At 47.5% G+C, this 21,017-nt stretch overlaps 1 protein-coding gene and 1 pseudogene across 8 annotated transcripts in view; one reads left to right on the forward strand and one right to left on the reverse strand.

The window, feature by feature from the left end:
• Window positions 1-21,017, reverse strand: part of LOC144324923 (uncharacterized) — a 78,036-nt pseudogene that overhangs the window by 25,259 nt on the left and 31,760 nt on the right. Inside the window, exons 3-4 of the transcript XR_013394491.1 lie at window positions 6,753-6,897; window positions 4,084-5,842 (exon numbers count right to left, since the gene is read on the reverse strand). The product of XR_013394491.1 is annotated as an uncharacterized LOC144324923 (transcript). The remainder of the gene's footprint in view (window positions 1-4,083; window positions 5,843-6,752; window positions 6,898-21,017) is intronic.
• On the forward strand, window positions 10,974-20,535 carry LOC114605730 (uncharacterized). Of its 7 annotated transcripts, none has more exons than XM_077935536.1 (7): window positions 11,018-11,102; window positions 12,441-12,571; window positions 13,947-14,451; window positions 15,356-15,437; window positions 15,681-15,763; window positions 16,494-16,620; window positions 17,933-20,535. In XM_077935536.1, the coding sequence occupies exons 3-7, from the start codon at window positions 14,038-14,040 to the stop codon at window positions 19,015-19,017; spliced, it is 1,791 nt and encodes a 596-aa protein (XP_077791662.1). In that variant the 5' UTR covers window positions 11,018-11,102; window positions 12,441-12,571; window positions 13,947-14,037; the 3' UTR covers window positions 19,018-20,535. The 7 variants fall into 7 exon arrangements, with proteins under 7 accessions (XP_077791665.1, XP_077791660.1, XP_077791666.1 ...); XM_077935535.1 differs by having other exon boundaries at window positions 12,441-12,498; window positions 13,945-14,451; XM_077935537.1 differs by lacking the exon at window positions 11,018-11,102 and adding an exon at window positions 11,127-11,862 and having other exon boundaries at window positions 12,441-12,498; window positions 13,945-14,451.

Consider the following 21,017-nt stretch of genomic DNA (forward strand, 5'->3'; position numbering starts at 1 on the left):
ATGTTTGTAAGTGATGCCAATAAAGGTTTGATGATTTGTAACATTGCAACAACTTTAAAGATGTGGGTCCCACTTGTCATTTCCATAACAGTGCAAAAAACCACAGTCACACGCAGACACACCATCATGCTTGCTTGAGTAGAGCAACTGCAGGGCATGAGCCAAGTAGCAGCAGAGTAGGGGCCACGTGCAGAGCAAGTCCCACACTGAGGTCCAAAACACACACAGAGGCAGCAGGACTTCTTCAGTAATAGTTTACTGAGCTTTCAAAGCATACAGTTCTCACTGGGTCTCCAGTGAGGCACAAAACGTAGCTCCTGAGAGCAAATCCAGTTTCAGCAATAGAAAAATAGAGCACACAGGATATCTAAGTCAGGCACACACACCGGCAGAAGGGAGCAAGGGAGGAAAGAGGCTGGAAGGACACAGGGCAATGTGTTTTGTCAGGGAATGGTCTGAAGCTGAATATTCTCCTTTTCCTCACTCCTTCTCCTTTTTTTAATTTCAAACCCAAAAAGAAACAAAGTACAAGCATCAAATTCAAAATCCATATTCGTATTTTAACATAAGCTTATTACATAGGTAAAGGAAAAGGGACCCCTGACCATTAGGTCCAGCTGTGGATGACTCTGGGGTTGCGGCGCTCATCTCACTTTACTGGCTGAGGGAGCCGGTGTGCAGCTTCCAGGTCATGTGGCCAGCATGACTAAGCCACTTCTGGCGAACCAGAGCAGCGCACGGAAACGCCGTTTACCTTCCCGCCAGAGTGGTACCTATTTATCTACTTGCACTTTGATGTGCTTTCGAACTGCTAGGTTGGCAGGAGCAGGGACTGAGAAACGGGAGCTCACCCCATCGCGGGGATTCGAACCGCTGACCTTCTGATTGGCAAGTCCTACGCTCTGTGGTTTAACCCACAGCACCACAAACGTCCCTAAGCTATTACATAGATTACCTAAATTAAAATATACATAATCACTCTAGGCTTCCTTTTGCTATATGTAAATGAAACAGTTAAAAAAAATATATTATAAATAATATTATAGATTCCCACAGGCCCCCCACTCCCCTTCACCCATGTGTGATCTCAGTATTTTACTTCTTCCATCTTGTTGTGTTGTTATAGTTTAATAATTATTCAATTAATTCTATTGCTCTTTTCTTGCTTACCCCTGCATGTTTTACCCATTATCTATTCCTATTTCAATTCCGGAACAATATTTTTTCATGTATTCCTTCACACCATCCCACTCCTTGATTATTCTCTGATTTGAGTGGCCTCTAATAAGTGCCATCAATTTTGCCATTTCTACAAACTCGCAGTTTGTTTTGCCATTCTAATAATGATGAGTTTTCTCCCCCTTCCAATTCTTTGCGATCAGTATTCTGGCCGCTGCAGTTGCGTAAAGGAATACATTTTTCTTCTCTCTGGGGATGTCATTAGATATTAGGCCTAACAAAAAGCCTCTGATAAACGAAATCTTAAATCATTTTTTCCATTTCTCAAAGCAATCAACTTTGCCTATTACCGTTAGCATTTGAAAAAGAAACATTAACTTTGGCAGGATATTCATTTTAATCACTGAAATTCACCTCCTTAATGATAACTTTAACCTTTACCAAATCTCTAATTGATTTTTAACTTCTTTCCAGGTCTTATTATAATTATCTTCAAACAAATTTATATTTTTCATTGCTCCAAATTCTTTTTGCTCTGTTCGTCCATATTCTTAACCACCACCTTAGTTTTTTCTTTCTTTATCCTAAATCCTGCCACCTTGTCAAATTCCTCCATCTTTCTCAGCAACTTGCTTATACTTCCTGTTGGTTCTTCTATCTTTACAATCATATCATCGGCAAATGCTCTTATTCTATATTCGACTCTTCCTAGTGTTATACCTCTAATCTCCTCCTCTGACCTGATAACTTGATTTAGTACCTCCAATATTAAAACAAATAACAAGGGAGATAGGGGACACCCTTGTCTTGTCCCCCTTTCTATTTTAAAGTATTCAGTCATCTCCCCATTCATTATTAAATTTACCTTTTGGTCTTGATAAATTGCTCTTAATCCAGTTGATATCCTTGTTCCCACTTCCATCTTTTCAATTATCTTCTCCACAAACCTCCAGGATACCTTATCGAAGGCTTTCTCAGCACCCACAAAAACAGATGCAGCCTTCTTCCCTGGGTTACAGTCAAGATATTCAATAGCATCAATCACAAGTCTCACATTATTGCTCATCTTCCTTCCCGGTAAGAATCCTGTCTGATCTTGGCTAATGACTTCGTTCAACACTGTTTTTAATCTCTGGGCCAATATGTCCGCATATATCTTGTAGTCATTATTAAGTAAAGATATTGGTCTATCATTATTTATATTCTCTTTGTTCTTGTCTTGTTTAGGGTTTACTGTTATATGTGCTAATTGCCATGACTCCGGGATTCTTCCTTCCGCCATTATTTTATTTATAAGTACTTTCAGCGGAGTAGCCACTACTTCCTCCATTTTTTTTAATGCAAGGCAGTAAGGGCATCCGGGCCCAGCAACTTCCCCAACTTCGCTTTGGAAATAGCCTCCTCTACTTCCATCATAGAAACTGGGGCATTTAGATATGCATTTTTTTCTATTCCCACTCTGGGCAAGTCTTTCCCCTGCAGATAATTTTTTATATCTTCTTCTGTTTCCTTGCCTATATTACATAAATTTTTGAAGTGGTTGATAAAACACTTGTTTATTTCTTCTCGTTTTCTCGCCGTCTTTGATTTTATCTATTAATCTCTCTTTCTGTCTCTTCTTCAGTTGCCATGCCAGTATTTTGCTGGGCCTATTTGCAAATTCAAAGGATCTCTGTTTCATCCATCTTATGTTATTTTGGATTTCAATGCTTAACAACTATGAGAATTGTGTTTGTAATAACTTGATTTTTGGTGCTCCCTTTTTATTTTTTGGTTGCTTCGCTAGTATTTTTTCATTGCTCGCTATTTCTTCTCTTAACTGCTCTAAGTTCCTCTCATAAGCTCTCTTTTCCCCTGCATTTTGCTGTATATAGAAGCCTCTAAGAAATGCTTTATTGGCATCCCAAATTATTCTTATATCAGTGTCTTGTGATTTATTGATTTCAAAGAATTATTTCAACAATTCTTGTGCTTTAATCACCAGATTTTCATCGTTTAAAATTCTCATTTAATCGCCATCTTTTATTACCTTTTGTTTATTTTCTAATTCTAATATCACTGGATTATGACCTGTTATTGTCCTTGGGTGAATATCTGTTTTTTAAAATTTTTATTATTAAACTATTTGAGATCTAGATTGCATAAATTCTCCCTGACGATTGTTAGGCTTCTGAAAAGAGTGTGAACTGTTTCTCCAGTGGATTTTTCTCTCTCCATGCATCCCTTAGGTTTAAGCTGTCCACCATTTGAAAAAATGTATGTGGTAGTCTCCCTTTTCTAGATATTCTGTCCCTTTCTGTCCTGTCCATTTCTAATGAAGGGACTCCGTTGAGGTCCCCCACCTTAAGGGGGGAATCCATTCTCAGACCAATCAACTTTCCTCAGAAGAGGAGCTGGAGGGGGGAAAGTCATGCCCTTCGTTTCCAGTGGTCTCAGAAGGAGGGAGAGGCACAGACACAGAGCAGATTAGAGAGGAATTACCTAGCTACAAGAAAATGACAAGAGAAACAGACTCAGCTGGCCCTGAAGCAGGAAGACAGATTTCCTCTGAGTTCATTGCCGTGAAGAAGAGTGGACTCTGAGAGGAACATGTCCCACAATCCATACATCTAAATGGGTTCTCCCACTTGAATGTCTGATATTTCTTAAACATCACATTATAGCTAAAGCACTTTCTGCAATCCTTCCATTTAAAGTTATTGATGGTATGTAGGGTGTCAAATGTTAAAGTTCTTCCTGGCCACGAGTCTGTTGATGTAGGACTTCCACAAGGACAGAGCCTCAATATACTTTCCTGACGTTTATGTGGTTTGTCTTTTGTGTGAGTTTGTTGATGTATATCAAGGGATCCACTCTGACTGAAGCTCCTTCCACATGCCATACATTTAAATGGTTTCTTCCCTGTGTGTCTGCTGATGTTTTCTAAGATTTCCACTTTGATTGAAGCTTTTTCCGCACTTCATGCATTTAAATGGTTTCTCCCCTATGTGAGTCCGCTGGTGTAATTTAAGGTCTCCATTCTGACTGAAGCTCTTTCCGCACTCAATGCATTTAAATGGTTTTTCCCCATGTGTGAGTCCGTTGATGTCTTCTAAGCATTGCATTGAAACTGAAGCACTTCCCACACTCCACACATTTATATGGTTTCTCCCCTCTGTGAGCCCATTGATGTATATTGAGGTGTCCACTCTGACTGAAGCTCTTTCCACACTCCATACATTTATATGGTTTCTCTCCTGTGTAAATCTGTTGATGTCTTCTGAGGGTTGCAATGAAACTGAATTGATTTCCGCATTCCATGCATTCTTATGGTTTCTCCCCTGTGTGTGTCCATTGATGTGTTTTAAGGTCTCCATTCTGACTGAAGCTCTTTCCGCACTCAATACATTTAAATGGTTTCCCCCCTGTCTGTGTGAGTCAGTTGATGTCTTCTAAGGCCTGAATCGTAACTGAAGCTCTTTCCGCATTCCATGCATTTATATGGTTTCTCCCCTGTGTGAATCCGTTGATGTTTTTTAAGGTCTGCATTCTGACTGAAGCTCTTTCCGCACTCAATACATTTAAATGGTTTTTCCCCTGTGTGAGTCCGTTGATGTATTCTAAGGGCTCCATTTTTACTAAAGCTCTTTCCACACTCCATGCATTTAAATAGTTTCTCCCCTGTGTGAGTCCGTTGATGATTTCTAAGGTGTGCACTCTGACTGAAGCTCTTTCCACACTCCATACATTTATATGGTTTCTCCTCTGTGTGAATCCGTTGATGTCTTCTAAGGCTTCCACTATCACTAAAGCTCTTTCCGCACTCCATACATTTAAATGGTGTCTCCCCTGTGTGACTCCGTTGATGCATATTGCGGTGTCCACTTTGACTGAAGCTCTTTCCACACTCCATACATTTATATGGTTTTTCACCAGTGTGAGTTCGCTGGTGTAATTTAAGGTCTGCATTCTGACTGAAGCTCTTCCCACACTCCCTGCATTCATATGGTTTCTCCCCTGTGTGAGTCTGGTGATGTTTACTGAGGTTTCCACTCTTACTGAAGCTCTTTCCACACTCCATACATTTATATGGTTTTTCACCCGTGTGAGTCCGTAGATGTGAACTTAAATGTCCACTCCGACTGAAGCTCTTTCCACACTCCATACATTTATATGGTTTCTCCCCTGTGTGAATCCGTTGATGTCTTCTAAGGCTTCCACTATCACTAAAGCTCTTTCCGCACTCCATACATTTAAATGGTGTCTCCCCTGTGTGAGTCCGTTTATGCATATTGCGGTGTCCACTCTGACTGAAGCTCTTTCCACACTCCATGCATTTAAATGGTTTTTCCCCTGTGTGAGTCCGCTGGTGTATATTGAGGAGTCCTCTTAGACTGAAGTTCTTCTCACACTCCCTGCATTGGAATCCTTTCTTGTCCATGTGAGTCCGCTGATGTGTTCTAAGTGTTCTACTATCAGTGAAACTTTTCCCACTCTCCATACCTTTAAATGTTTTCTCCCCTCGTGGAGTCATTGATGTGAGCTATGTGTGCTCATTCAATGAAGCATATCCCACATTTCACACATTTTAATTTCTATTCCTAATGAAACGAAAGGTGCCCCATTCCTTGGAATTCTGAATGTCTTCTCCATCACCTTCTTCAGAGTTGGAGGAAAGGAAATCCTGTTTGGGTTACAAGAAAGAGAACAAAGGGAAAGAGAACACATCAAGCGCCATTAGCCCCTTCTCTTATTTCAACATCTCCTACATTCTCCCATGTCCTACCCATGTTCCCAATTTTTTGGAAATGAAAAAGCAATGTCATCAAATGATAGTAATGCATCACCACCTTTCATACTCCTCAATCATCGTTAATAAAGCAGCATGATCTTGGAATACAGCCTTTTCAAATCAATTGTTTCCTCACAGGAAAGGCAGCTGCTCTCTGTCCATGACAGTCCCTCTCTTTCTCCGGTCCATCGTTCCTTTGGATATTCCCCATCCTCTGCATCATAATCCTCCATCCACCTCTAGATGTTTATGGATCACCTGCACAGTCCCATTGGCCACAGGAGGTCCATGTGGACTATTATGTGAGACCCTGGTCTACATCTTTTCCAGGGACTGTGGTCTGGGTCAGTCAGAGAATTAGTGACAAGGTTTGGTGTTGGGGTCAGCTGAATGGGTGCTCAGGGAAGCTCCTGTTCTTGGAGATGGACCTCCCTCTACATGCCTCGCATTGCCGTGAGAGAGCAGGAGAAGCAGAAGGAAAGAAGATGGCAAATGGGAATCCCAATGGTTCTTTATAATGATGATGTGCTGCCTGATCTCAAGCCCCTCTTCTGACACAAGATTACCCTAATCTGGCACTGACAAAGCTGGATATTCAAGGGAAAGGGATAACTGTACTTATCCCTTCATCCTTGAATATGTAGTGTTGATTTATTGATGGCCTGATGTTGTGATATTTCCAGAGACATGAATTTATTCCTTATCTGTCTCAAATATCTGGGTACCTTTGGTGGGGGTCATGTTATGCACCTTATGGGGTAATTTATCCACCATTAGTCCCCATCCTGCACTCAGCTCTCACCTGTGGCTTCCAGAAGCTGTCAGCATGCAACAAGGGCCACAATCCCAGGAATTGCTTCAACCGGCCGGCAAAACCAGGTGAGGATTGTTGATGGGTCTCAAATCCTTGGTGTATTAGGGAATTCTGCTGCAGGTGAAGGCAGGCCCTGGTGGATGGAGAGGAGGAGAAAAACAGTGAATCCCACAGTCCAGAAGACAGATTCCACCCCTGCTGCAGAGGAAAGTGAAGGGCCGATGGCATCGTCAACCGGGGAAGGAAGCCCATCGAGAAGGAAAACTCTGCTCCTAAACTTTCACTACCTCTTGAGCTATGTTCAGGGGAAGAAAAGGCTATGGAGGAAAACCTACACAAATCCAGAGTGGAGTCTCTAAGACGGTTGGATGGTGTCCTTCGCATCTTCTTCATTCAACTCCTGAAGCCAAGCTGGTGCCAAACATACTGCTCTGCTTTCCTTGGGACCATATAAGCCGGGCTCATCTCGCTTTATTGGCCGAGGGAGCCAGCGTACGGCTTCCAGGTCATCTTGCCAGCATGACTGAGCCGCTTCTGGCGAACAAGAGCAGGGCATGGAAACGCCGTTTACCTTCCTGCTGGAGAGGTACCTATTTATCTACTTGCACTTTGACGTGCTTTTGAACTGCTAGGTGGGCAGGAGCAGGGACCGAACAGCGGGAGCTCACCGCATCACGAGGATTCGAACCGCTGACCTTCTGATTGGCAAGTCCTAGGCTCTGTGGTTTAACCCACAGCACCACCCGCATCCCATATTTACATCATACGGCACTGTAAAAGTATTCAAAATATTTGTTTTTCGAAGAAAATACCACAATGTATCCGGTGGCTCCTTGAAAGCTAAAGAAAGTATTGTGGCGGAAGCTTTTGGGGGTGCAGGACCAGGAAAGCTCCTGCCACCATGATCCTTCCAATGGGGATTCAGTCCTCATCATGGGACTTGAACTGCCCTGGCTGATCATCTCCAATGGGATAGATATTGAGAGGAAAGCTGTTTCCTGGTTCTGTTGGATCTCTTAGCGGCTTTGGAGACCTTTGGCCATGGTATCCTTCTGGACCCTCTAGGGGAGCTGTGGGCCCTGTTATGCAGTGGTTCCCCTCCTTCCTCCTGGGCCATGTCCAGAGAGTGGTGTTCAGACCCCTGGTTGCTTACTTGTGGGGTGCCCCAGGGCTCCATTCTCTCCCCCATGCTTTTTACTATCTATATGCAGCCACTGGGAGAGATCATCAGGGGGTTTGGGCTGGGTGTTCACTAGTATGTGAATGATGCCCAGTTCTTCCTCTCTTTTAAATTGGAACTAGTGAAGATGGTGAATGCCATGTGTGGCTGTCTGGAGGTGGTTGGAGGATGGATGGCGGGTAACACATTGAGGTTGAATCCTGACAAGACAGAAATACTTATTTTAGAGGCTTTAGCGAGCCTGAGCAAATGCATCCGCTGTAAGTTTAAAGGGGGGAATGTTACTCTGCTAAATTGTACAACTTGTTAGCACAAGTTGGAAAGGATATAATCAAACAATATAACCTAGAGCCGCTTCTGAGAAGGCCTCCCCCCTCCCCTCGGGATTTCCTCTCCTCTCCAGGGGACCAATGGCTGGACTGGGCAGAATCACTGCGTCTGGACAGGGCAGGGGCTTATGGGGGCTTATGGGGTGGGAAGAGGATGGAGACTGCAGGAAGGAAGGGGGGGGACTGGACCCCCCCACTTTCCAGGGATCCCTCTCTAGTCACCTTGAAGGGGGGGTCGATTACTGGGCGGGAGAGAGAGGCCAAGGCTGTTCCACCAGAGATCCCCCGCAGCTGCCACAATGGAGACGCGATATCTCCCCCCCCCCCCGCCACCAATGCTGCCCTTCCCTGCCCCAGGGATGCTCCCCTCCCTCCCCCCACTTCCTTGACCCCCTCCCTCTCTCCTGAGTCTACCCTGCATCCAGAGGCTCCCTTGGCTCTGCTCACCCCACACCCTGCGCCCCCATCTCTCCAGCTGGAGTCCCCCCCCCCAAGACAAGCAGGGGAGGGGCAGGAGCGTCTCTATTCCTCCTGCCCGTTAACCCGTTCGTGGCCCACCTCTCTCTGCACGGAGCCCCCAGCGACACGGGGCGATGGGGTCCTCATGGGGACTCCCTGGGTAGGGGCCCCATGCCCGCCCCTGTCAAGGCGCCTAAGGGGCCGAGAAAAGCCCCCTTCGCAGCACGCGTGCAGGGATCCAGGCCCTGCCGACGGGGCCCACGAAAGGCGCTTTGGGGAGCTGGCGGGGTCTCTGGGTCCTCTTCTCTCTCCGCCCCCCCCCCGCAACCTCTTTACCTCTTTGTCCTCGCTCCCGATTCTCCTTTCCTTTCCTGCAACATCCACGTTGGGCGGGGATCCTCCTTTGCCCGTCCTCCTCCCCTTTCCGAAAGCGCCCCCCTAGATCTACGGGGCAGAGCGGCAATCCGGAGTGGACGCTCTACTTGCGGGAGAAGCAGGCAGGTTGGGAGGGGGGCTCCCCCCTCATTTCCGGAGCGAAGCCGGATTGGAGGAGGAGGAGGAGCAATGTATTGGGGCGGGATCTGGGATTGTGTGGGCGGGATGAGAGAAGGATGTGCCGGGAGGGGAGGGAAAGTGTTGAGCGGGTGGGGGGGGAGAAGGAGGAGTAGAAATCCCCCCCCGGTCTTCCTTCTGGGGATCAGGAGAGGGGGGAGGGGCTGATCCCGATAATCCAACAGCGAAGTCACAAAATGAGTTCTGCATGGAAATCAGATCAGACTCCGAGTTCGTGTTTTGGCAACATGACAGGTCTGTCTGTCCATCGGGATCCCTGAGGATTCCTGCTCCCTGCCTTTTCCCGGCCAGCCTGAGAGATCACTGGAAAGGGCGGATTTCTTGACTCCAGAATCCATCATCGCGGACCCGTTTCATTCAGGCCTAGAGATCTGTTCTTTGGACCAGTCTGCTTGGATCATGGGGATCACCAATGGATCATATATTATAGATCATCAATGGATCATCCATGATGTCATACCCATCTCACGTGGGGGGTGGGCTCAGGAAGAATCTCCTGCCACGTGACTGGGGTCAGACAGGGCTGCTGTTTTGCTCTCCGTACTATTTCAGCTCAGTTACAGAGAGGTAGCCGTGTTGGTCTGCCATAGTCAAAACAAAACAAAAAAATCCTTCCAGTAGCACCTTAAAGACCAACTAAGTTAGTTCTTGGTATGAGCTTTCGTGTACACTGAAGCTCAGGTTTTCCTGGCAGAAGTTACATTTTATCAAGAAATGGGTGGATTCATTGAGGAAACGGGGCTACGTTGAAAAGAGGCAAACTTGTCTACTTTGTTACCACGCAGTGAGTTGTGTTGCAAAGGCCATTTGCAGAAAGGCTCCTATTGTGTCACCTGTGGCTACATGCCGGAGTTTTGGTGTTTTGTGGAAATGTGTCTCTGTAAATGCGCTTATCCCCGTGCATTTATAAAGACATTAAATCCCATGAGATCCACAAGCACCAGAACCATAAGCCCACATAGGAGTCCAAAAGAACAGAACGAAGCAGCCCTTAATCCCTGCCTAGCTAGCTGTCAAAAGCTGGGTGTCCAACAACAACAACAACAACTTTTTTTGTACCCCACCCATCAGACTGGATTGCTCCAGCCACTCTGGGCGGCTTCCAAAAGAATAAAAGAAAAGATAACCCAACATAAAACATTAAAAGCTTCCCGATATAGAGCTGCTTTCAGGCATTTATGGAGGTTTATCTCCATGACATCTGGTGGGAGGGCGTTCCACAGGGCAGTCACGACAACCGAGAAGGCCCTCTGTAACCTCACTTCTCGCAATGAGGGACCTGCCAGAAGACCCTCGGAGCTGGACCTCAGTGTCCGGGCTGAGCGACGGAGGTGGAGACGCTCCTTCCCTTCTACTGGGCTGAGACCATTTAGGTCTTTCAAGGTCAGCGCCAGCACTTTGAATGGTGCTCGGAATCGGACCGGGAGCCAGTGAGGATTTCTTAGGACCCGTGTTCAGGGGCCAGCTGTTAGGGGGCCATTCAGCTGCTGTCCAAAACTGAATGTATCCGTTGCCAGAAGTAATCCATAAGCCTCTCCTGCTCCGCCTTCTCGGGATGCCATTGGTGGGCGATGCTCCGGCTCTCGAGAGAGGGAAAGGCGTGAGTTGGGTGCGCTCGGCTTGCCAAGGGTTAAACGGAAACAAGCTGGATTCCTAGATGGGAAAGTAAGACGGGGGGGGGGGCAGGTCCTCCAAAGCGAAAGCCCAATCCCTCCCTTTCCTGCAAGAAGTCGGGCGTGTGGGGGTCCCGTTGGTTCGGCTCTGCAGAGGCTGCCTGGGGGCGCCTGCTGGGATCCGGTGAGTCTCCTCTCTCCCAGGATAGGGCCCATGGGGAGAGCGGGGGTCCCAGCGCTGCATGGCGAGAGGGGGGCAAGTCAGGGCGCGGAGGGTCGCAGGAGGGTGGCAGCTCGGCTCTTCCATTTCATGGATGCGCTGCTGACCCCTTGGGTCCAGGAGCGGGGAAATGCATGTAGAGAAACCCCATTCAGATGTATGGATCAGTCCCCTTGTATAACAGAGGTTGTCCGCGGATGGAAACATTTGGACATGAAATATACCCTGGTCCCTAAAATCTCGCCTGTGCAAGAAAAGAAGACGGAGGGCAGAGAAGAGAAAGCGCTTCCTCTTGCAGGGCAGAGTAAAACCTGTGGAACTCCCTCCCACAAGAGGCAGAGGCCACCAGTGGTTGCAGGAATTGATGTATAGGTTGGGGGGTGTTGCCCCTCCAGCAGATATCATGCACATGCAGCCCACTACCAAAATCAGCACAATCACTTTTGTGACTTTTGTGATTTGTCCCCACAAAACACTTCATCACAGTTTCTTCCTGCCTATTCAAAGGGCCTTTGCTGCACAATACGAAATGTAAGAATTCACTGATAAATGTATCTATGTACTGGCTCACTGGGGAAACTTCAGAACATGTGAGCTCAGCTACTCAGCAGCCCCTCTGCCCAAGTGATAATCCCTGGCATCCTGATACCCGAGTGCCAGACAGGTAGCCATTCCAGAAATACCAAACCCAGATGAAGACAACTTGGCTGGGAAACAGGGAAATGTAAATATCTCCTTTTTTTCACTTGATGGGTGTTTGGTGGAGAGCAAGGGGAACCATGGGGCAGAGTCCAGGATGCTCAGATTGCTGCCACCAGACCTCCCCTTTAATGATGTAACCATGAATGTATTAGTGATGTAGTTTGGGGGGATGTAACATGGGGATTAAAGGTAAAGGGTAAAGGGATCCCTGACTGTTAGGTCCAGTTGCGGACGCCTTTGGGTTGCAGTGCTCATCTCGCTTTATTGGCAGCCGACGTTTGTCTGCAGACAGTTTCCGGGTCATGTGGTCAGCATGACTATGCCGCTTCTGGCGAACCAGAGCAGCGCACGGAAACGCCATTTACCTTCTCGCCACAGCAGTACCTATTTATCTACTTGCACTTTGACGTGCTTTCGAACTGCTAGGTTGGCAGGAGCAGGGACTGAGCAACGGGAGCTCACCCCGTCACGGAGATTCGAACCGCCAATCTTCCGATTGGCAAGCCCTAGGCTCTGTGGTTTAGACTACAGCGCCACCCGCTAATAAAAGTTTGGGTTCTCTTTTGTTTGGGGCTTCCATCTTGTTCCCCCTTGTGGCAGGTGGGAGTCCTGTGGCGACAGTCTTCAATCAAGACCAAGCCGACTGGCTGCTGTTTGCTCCGGTATTCCTGGCTGGTGTCCTTGTTTTTTGTCCAAGGGAGCCCTCAGATTTCTCTGTTAGCACAATCAAGGTGATGTTCAGAGAGGAGGAGGCCGATCCGTGGAGGAGGAGGAGGAGGAGAGGGTGATGGGGGGCTCCTCTGCTCTGTCTCCCCCATAGGAGGCTGTCATGAGACAAAGGTTCTTGAGAGCAGGAGCAGTAAGGCCTACATCTTTCAAGCCTGCTGGCTGTTAACGGTTAACAGCTAATTGCTGAGTCGCTGTAACTCAGGATTCATCTTCTCCCTAGAAAAGTAGCCAGTCTCTCTGTGGGCCTCAGGAGCTGAGTAGTATTGCTTGGTGATGTTGCTGTGAATGTATAGCGGAGTCGCCTTCAAGGGCAGTTCCACACAGAGAGCGTTGCCACCATCCCATCTGGTGCAGAGCAGGGAGGACCAGGGCCATGTCCTCTCTGTCCCGAAAGGTCTGTGGGGTGGGGAAGTAGCCCGAGCTGGACATGGGCACCTGAGCCTCAAGCAACCATGATGGACCCAGGAGTGCCCGCAAGTATTCATGACTGGGGAGGGGGAGTGTTAAGCAATGTAACATCATCATCGTTACTGCTTGTTCCCTGCCTGTCATCTGAATTTCCAAGAGCAGATTACATTTTTTTAAAAAAGCAATAAAAACAGTTGAAAACACTTTACACACATAGAAAGGTGAATCCCACTTTATTTGCTTTTGAGTGCTGTCCTTTGACCCCACCCACATGTCATTTGGCCTCACCCACTTGGCCCTCAGGGGGTTGGCCCAATAAGGGAATAGATGGGCCCTGAAGTGGGGTTGGGCAGGAGAGCAACTCTTGAGAAACCCTGGGTTAGGACCCCCACTATAACCCAGTGCCCAAACTATAAACACAGTACAATGGACTCACTTGTCAATCACAGTTCTGACTTCATTCCTTGACTGAAAACTCTGAAAGGCAGGAGCAACCAGGCTGATTCATCTCTCAGAAAGACCAACAGTTCCCTGCACATTTTGCATGGTCACTTTCCCTCTAGGAAGGTTGGAGACTTACTTCTCCTTCTCCTTTTTGAAGAAACCTCAGAGTCTGGGTTGTGGTGCAGTCCAGAGCTGGCTCTTCCAAGACTCATACATACTTCCTCATGGAACATTTTTCTCCTCCAGGCAATATTTCAGTTTTGTAACAGAACAATATACAGTGGTACTTGGGTTAAGAACTTAATTCGTTCTGGAGGTCCGTTCTTGACCTGAAACTGTTCTTAACCTGAGGTACCACTTTAGCTAATGGGGCCTCACACTGCCACTGCAGTGCAATTTCTGTTCTCATCCTGAAGCAAAGTTCTTAACCCGAGGTACTATTTCTGGGTTAGCGGAGTCTGTAACCTGAAGCGTCTGTAACCTGAAGCGTCTGTAACCTGAGGTACCACTGTTTTTGCTTTGTAGTATTTCCTAGCACCTCTAATTTGGACAGACAGAACTTGGCAGAAGAGCAAGGGGTTCCTTCATCTCTCTTGGAGGCTTCCTGAGAGCACAGATGGATGAGAAAAACTCAGCTGGCCCTGAAGCAGGAAGAGACCATGCTATCAGAACTGGGAGCAGTGGGGGATTCTGGGGGGAAACTGTGCAGAAGATCCTGGGTGAGGAGGACACTCTCCGCTCAGAGGCTCAGAGCCAGCAGTTCAGGCAGTTCTGCTTCCAGGAGGCCAAAGGACCTCGAGAGGTTTGCAGCCGACTCTACAGCCTTTACCATCAATGGCTGAAGCCAGAACGGCGTACAAAAGCTGAGATGCTGGACCTGGTGATCTTGGAGCAGTTCCTGGCTGTCCTTCCACCGGAGATGGAGACCTGGGTGAGGGAATGCAGAGCAGAGACCAGTTCCCAAGCAGTGGCCCTGGCCGAAGGTTTCCTCCTGAGTCAGGCAGAGGAGAGAAAACAGGCAGAGCAGCAGGTGAGAGAGACTTTTCTCTGGATACTCCAAAGGGGCTCCGAACATGAGTGACAATATCTGAAAATTCACTACAGTGGTGCCTCGCAAGACGAAATTAATTCGTTCCGCAAGTCTCTTCGTCTTGCGGGTTTTTCGTCTTGCGATGCACGGTTTCCCATAGGAATGCATTGAAAATCAATTAATGCGTTCCTAGGGAAACCGCTTGCCAGGCTGGCGGTGCGGAGAAGGGCTTTTCTCCCCACCGCAAGCCTTCAGGACAGGTACGGGAACAGAGGGGAAGGCGCGCAGCACTTTCCCTCTGTTCCCGGGGCTTGCGTGGGAGGAGGGTTTTTCCTCCCCACCGCCAACATTCAGAACAGCATTCTGAATGTTGGCAGTGGGAAGGAAAACCCCCCTCCCACCCCAAGTCTTCAGGAAAGCCATCTGAAGCCGGGCGGCGGGAGAAGGCGTCCCCGCCCGCCTCCCGGCTTCGGAGCATCGTTCCAAAGCTGGGCGGCGGGAGGAGGAGTTCCCGCCCCGCCGCCCGGCTTCGGAACGATGCTCCGAACCAGCTTCGGAGCATCGTTCCGAAGCCGGGCGGCGGAAGGAGGTCCGAGGACAGTGAGGAAGACGCACTGCGCTTCCCCACTGTCCCGGAGATTTCCCTATGGGCTTTCGTCTTGCGAAGCAAGCCCATAGGGAAATTCGTTTTGCGAAGTGCCTCCAAAATGGAAAACCCTTTCGTCTAGCGGGTTTTCCGTCTTGCGAGGCGTTCGTCTTGCGGGGTACCACTGTATTAATATACCATCCTTTTTTGGAAAGCAGCCATTGAATGCTATCAGATTGCCCTTCAGTTTTTGCCTCTGTCATTCCTTTTCTAACTCTTCTTCATATTTTATGTTTTGAATCTTTGTTGCTATTTCAGAGGCAGGATCTGTTTGCAGAAATGGGCCCAGATTCCTCTGAGACTAAAAGGACTCCGCTGGACACCAGAGAGAGGCTGCTGGGTAAGGAAGGAGTCCATTCTCCGTTTGGTCCCTTTCTGTGGATATCAAAATGAATCCATGGGTTCTTGTCATCTTTTTTCGGGGGGGAAGGAGGAAGACACCAAGAGCACCAAGGAAGGGAGATGTATTTTTTAACCCAACTAAATTATGAAATGGGTCCAAATGTCCAGATGCACTCAGAAGGTGAGACTTTTTGGAGAGCAGCTGCACTCCTGGCTTCCCACTTACCTCTGTCTCTTGCAGGTGACCAGATGATGCCAGCAAGACCTCCTCTTCCATCTATTCCTGGTGGTGAAGGAGAAGCAACGGCTGTGGAAGCAGCTCAGGTAGAGGGAGGGAGCCCTGTGGGGAAGGGGGCTGAGGGGTGGGGCAGTCAGGGTGCCTCTGGCCCCCAAAGAATCTCTCTCCTCCTCTTGGCTTCTGTCCAAGCTTCTCTTAAGGTGTCTTTGTCAAGGGCAGCCTAGACAGAAGCCAAGAGGCTGGGAATGCCATTTGAGAAGCTTAATGTGCTGAGAATAAGGAACAGCCACCTTGCCTTAACTCACCTTCTGAAGGTCAATAAGATCATTCATAAGTCATTGTCGTTTTATTTCTAGAGTTATCATTGAATGCTAAAATAGACTTCTAAGCAGTTCATCAAGGCTACAAAAAACAGTTCCCAGGATTCACCTATCCCGTCACATCAGTTGCACAATGGGGCTTTCCCCCCTTCTCCTCCCCCCATGCACTTCTTAAAGTTGTCTTTAGGGCATCAGAAGGGTCTCCTCCCCCCAAGAACATCACATGGGGAGCAGAGAGGGGATCCTTCCATCTGGCACAGACAGAAGGATTTTAAGAACACAATGTAGAGTTCTACCCATTTACACTAAGATTAATGTCCATCACTAAATCACACAAGAATTCCACTAAGACATTAAAAAGAGCACCCAAATTAAAATCTGCAGCAGGACGATCCCATCAAAACAAAAGACCATTTAATGAGCAGAAAGAAACAGAGCAATGTGTAGCAGACCACCTTAGTGCTCTCTAAAGAGGACCTTTTCCTTTCTCTCTTAGGGTCCAGTGTGCTTTGAAGATGTCGCTGTCCATTTCACAGATGAGGAGTGGGCGTTGCTGGATCCAGACCAGAGAGCTCTGCATAAGGAAGTCATGGAGGAGAATCACGGGATCGTGGCCTCTCTCAGTAAGGCTCCCTTTTGGATCCTAATCTCTCTTTGGAAATTCCATGCATCTCTCTCTGTGATAAGCCTCCCTGGTTTTGAGGGAGCTCTACAGGGCCACTTGCAGCATCTGGGATTCTAATACCCCCTAAACTCACCTTAAATGGAGGGCTATCAGCATGTTTTGACCTTGGACATGATGAAATCAGCATAGACCTTGCTGAGAATGGAGTGGGAACATGCTGGGAATTTGAGGTTAGGAAAGCACATCTTTGTTTGACACTGTCCTGCCTTGTATTGCCCTTGTAAGCTCCTGACAGAGCTTGTGGAAGGCATTGAGGGGTTGTTTCAGATGGTTGTAATTGTCCACAATTCACTTCACAAAGCAGCTTGCTCAACACACAATCCTGATAGACCTTCATCTTGGTATTGAATGGTTAGCATCCCATTCTCCCATACAGTGGTCCCTTGGGTTCCAGACGCTTCAGGTTCCAGACGCTTCAGGTTACAGACTACGCTGATCCAGAAATAGTACCTCGGGTTAAGAACTTTGCTTCAGGATGAGAACAGAAATCATGCAGCAGCGGCACGGCGTCAACGGGAGGCCTCATTAGCTAAAGTGATACCTCAGGTTAAGAACAGTTTCAGGTTAAGAAGAGACCCCCAGAACGAATTAAGTTCTTAACCAGAGGTACCACTGTACTCTTTTGGAGAGGTGAGCCGTTGCCGTAACTGCCTCACCAGTACCCTTATCCTGTCAGCATCAGTGAAGAGGTTGTTGGTTTCTTAGGTAGGCACAATCATCCACCACCTCCAGTGTCTGAAACTCGCATGGTTCTAGGCACATTTTGCAACAGGGAATGCCATAGCCGCGAGTAGTTTCTGAGCTCTGAGTGCAGAACTGCACCTAGGATTTCGGATTAAAACTGCAGAGTGGAAGGAAAGATGGATCTTTTTCTGCCTCCCCACTTCCAGCTACTCTCTGAAGACTGAAGGAGAGACCTCCTTTCAAAATCAGGGGGATGGGCAGGGGAAGGACTAGACCATGTGAAAAATGAACATATTATTTTAGCTGCTGTTCATTCCTTTTCAGCTTTGTATTTTTGTCATAAGAGAGTGCATATGGACATTACATTTTTGAGCCCATAACCTACGTTTAAGGTCCTCTTTATGTTCTAGCTGTCCTATCTCTGTTTCTAACACTGACCACCTCTAGTGTGTGGTCAGCAGTGTTGATGCATGGAATTCTTCCTCTATCACAAGGGTTAGAGATCAATATTAAATACAGTGGCACTCCATTTCTTCCTGCAGCTCTAATCCATTTCTTCACTGCAGGTGGTGATGATTTGGAAATTGAGAGCGAGGACGCCCATGACAGAATCCACACAGTGGAGAAGCCATTGCCACTCTTGGAGTGTGGAGAGAGCTTCAGTCACAGCTCCCATTCGACTACCCACCAAAGAAATGCTATTGGGAAGAAACCCTCTCAGTTCTCTGAATGGGGGGAAACTTTCTGTTGGAATGAAAGCCTCACTTCACAGGAAATAATTCCCACAGGGGAGGACCCACTGAAATACTTGGAATGTGGAAAGAGCTTCAGTAACAGTGCACATCTCATTTCACATCAAATAACTCACAGCAGGGAGAAACCCTATCAGGGCTTGGATTGTAGGGAAAGCTTTAATACAAGCACAACCTTCCATAAACACCAGAGAATTCACAGGGGGGAGAAGCCATTTCAATGCCGAGTGTGTGGAAAGAGCTTCAGTCAGAGCACCCATCTCACAGCCCATCACATAATTCATACAGGTGAGAAACCCTATCAGTGCTCGGAATGTGGGAAGAGCTTTAATCACAGGGCGAATCTCACGGCCCATCAAAGGATTCACAGTGGTGAGAAACCCTATCAGTGCTCGGAATGTGGGAAGAGTTTCACTGTGAGCTCCGGTCTCGCTTCCCACCAAAGAATTCATACTGGGGAGAAACCCTATCAATGCATGAATTGTGGAAACAGCTTCAGTCAGAAGGCAAGTCTCATTTCCCATCAAAGAATTCACAGTGGTGAGAAACCCTATCAGTGCTTGGAATGTGGGAAGAGCTTCAGTCGGAAGCAAAATCTCACTTCCCATCAAAGAATTCACACTGGTGAGAAACCCTATCAGTGCTCGGAATGTGGAAAGAGTTACTGCCATAGAGCCAATCTCACTTCCCACCAAAGAATTCACAGTGCTTGGAACGTGGAAAGAGCTTCTGTAAAAGAGCCCATCTCGCTACCCATCAAAGCATTCATACCGGGGAGAAATCCTATCAATGATTGGATTGTGGAAAGAGTTTCCTCCAGAGAGCCGATCTCACTTCCCACCAAAGAATTCACACGGGGGGAAGTGATATCAGTGCTTGGAATGTGGAAAGACCTTTAGTCACCATGCCAATCTCATGGCACACCCAAGAATTCACAGTGGTGAGAAACCATATCAGTGCTCCCAATGTGGGAAGAGCTTCACTGTGAGCTCTGGTCTCCCTTCCCATCAAATAATTCACAGTGGTGAGAAACCATATCAGTGCTTGGAATGTGGAAAGAATTTCCGCCAGAAAGTCAACCTCACTTCCCACCAAAGAATTCACACAGGGGAGAAACCCTATCAGTGCTTGGAATGTGAAAAGAGCTTCGGTAAGAGGACCAAGCTCATGGCCCATCAAAGAATTCATACAGGGGAGAATCATAGAATTTTAGACCTGTAGGAGACCCTGTGGTCGTATCAACTAAAGCTTCCATGACACATTGCCTTCAAACTTCTCCTTACAAACCTCCAAGTAAGGAGAGTCCACAACCTTCCAAGGGCATGTATAATTTGAAGCCATTGGTTTGGGTCCCAGCCTCCAGAGCTGGTGAAAACAAGCTTGTTCAATCTTCCACGTGATAGTCCTTCCTGTTCCTCAGAAGGCTTGGTTTCCCAATGCTTAATTGTCTTGCTCACCCCCCCCCCTGCACACCTTCCAGCTTGTCAAAATCCTTCTTAAATTGGGGCACCCAGAACTGGACACAGGACTCCAGGTGTGGTCTGAAGAAGGTAGAAGAAAGTGGGGCTGTTACTTCTCTTGATCTGGACACTTGACTTCTTTGGACGCAGGCTAGAATAACAGCCTTTTTTGCTGCTGAATCATACTGTTGACTCATGTTAGTCTAAGACCCCAGGTCTTTTCCACATGTACTACTGGTAAGCCCAGTATCTCCCATCTTATATTTCTGCAGCTAATTCTTCTTGCCTAAGTACAGAATCTTACCTTTCTGCTTAGTGAAATTTATTGGATGCCTTTTGAAGCTCAGTGTGGTCTTAAGTCATTCTCTCCCTCATTGTTTAATCCTGACAACAACCCTGTTAGGTAGGTTGGGCTGTGAAGCCATCACCCAGTGGGCTTCATGGCTGAGTGGGGATTTGAACCCAGGTCTCCCAGTTCCTAGTCCAAAACTCTTAAGCACTGCACCCCACTGGCTCTTGAATGAGACTCTTGGAAAGTGCATGCATGCGCATTTATTGAAAGTTTCAGTGCAATGTCTTGGTGTTTGTAGTTAAAGTTTTATACGCATGTATCAATGACATTAATATAATAATGGTAATTACAGTAGAAGAGTAAATTTTAGGAAATGCTAGACGGCGTTAGGGTTAGTTTGGAATGCTGGGATTGAAAAATTAAACCATTTCCACATGAATCACAAGAAGATCTAAAATATAAATACAAAACGGCAACAGCAACAACCCCCGAAAAAGCCCCATGTCATGTATTGATGAAGTTGTTGGAGAATTTATTATGAGAAAGGGGGTAAAAGTCTTAAAAGTTCATGCAACCATCTTCTCAGGGTTCCTACTCTTTGTGTGAATGAACCTTGTTGCTACAAATAAAGATCAGGTCTACTGACCGCTGTTTTGCTCCTTTAACTTGCCTGGATTCTCTGCTGACCCTGGAGGGACCGCGGGGTGTGGCCCCCTGGGGAGCTGGGCAGCGGAGGAAATCAGCACCCCAGGATTTTTTCCTTCTCAGTGCTTTTCCACCTGAGCCGCTTACCTAAAAGCTTGACACCCCGCAATGAGACAGGATTGTGTCCCTGCCCTCAGCAAACAAAATAGCTCCCCCCTCCCAAGATACTGAGGTGCCCTGAGGGCTGTGCGGGACCCCCAGTCATTGAAATGAAAAGGGGAGAGGCTCAGGAAAGTTTCAGGGAGCAGGCAGGGAGGGGGCAGCACAGGCTCCAGAAGCTCCGTCTCGCTCATTCCTCCACACTACTCCCCCCCCCCCAATTATACCTGCCTTCCCCCCCCCCCCCGTGGCTCCTTCACAAGTGTGGGGAAGCTGCGCCCCCTCTGCCCCCCATCACAGTTGCTTTAAGATCCCAAGTTGCAGGGAGAAGGTTCACCTGCAG

Source organism: Podarcis muralis, chromosome 10 (genome assembly GCF_964188315.1).
Source record: "Podarcis muralis chromosome 10, rPodMur119.hap1.1, whole genome shotgun sequence".
Taxonomy (NCBI): domain Eukaryota; kingdom Metazoa; phylum Chordata; class Lepidosauria; order Squamata; family Lacertidae; genus Podarcis; species Podarcis muralis.

Excerpts from the sequence above, each read along its gene's own strand:
- LOC114605730 (XM_077935534.1), top strand. The coding sequence starts at position 14,038 with ATGGATGAGAAAAACTCAGCTGGCCCTGAAGCAGGAAGAGACCATGCT. Across the intron at positions 15,438-15,680 it reads CACCAGAGAGAGGCTGCTGG|GTGACCAGATGATGCCAGCA; the intron begins GTAAGGAAGGAG and ends TGTCTCTTGCAG. Across the intron at positions 15,764-16,493 it reads CGGCTGTGGAAGCAGCTCAG|GGTCCAGTGTGCTTTGAAGA; the intron begins GTAGAGGGAGGG and ends TTTCTCTCTTAG.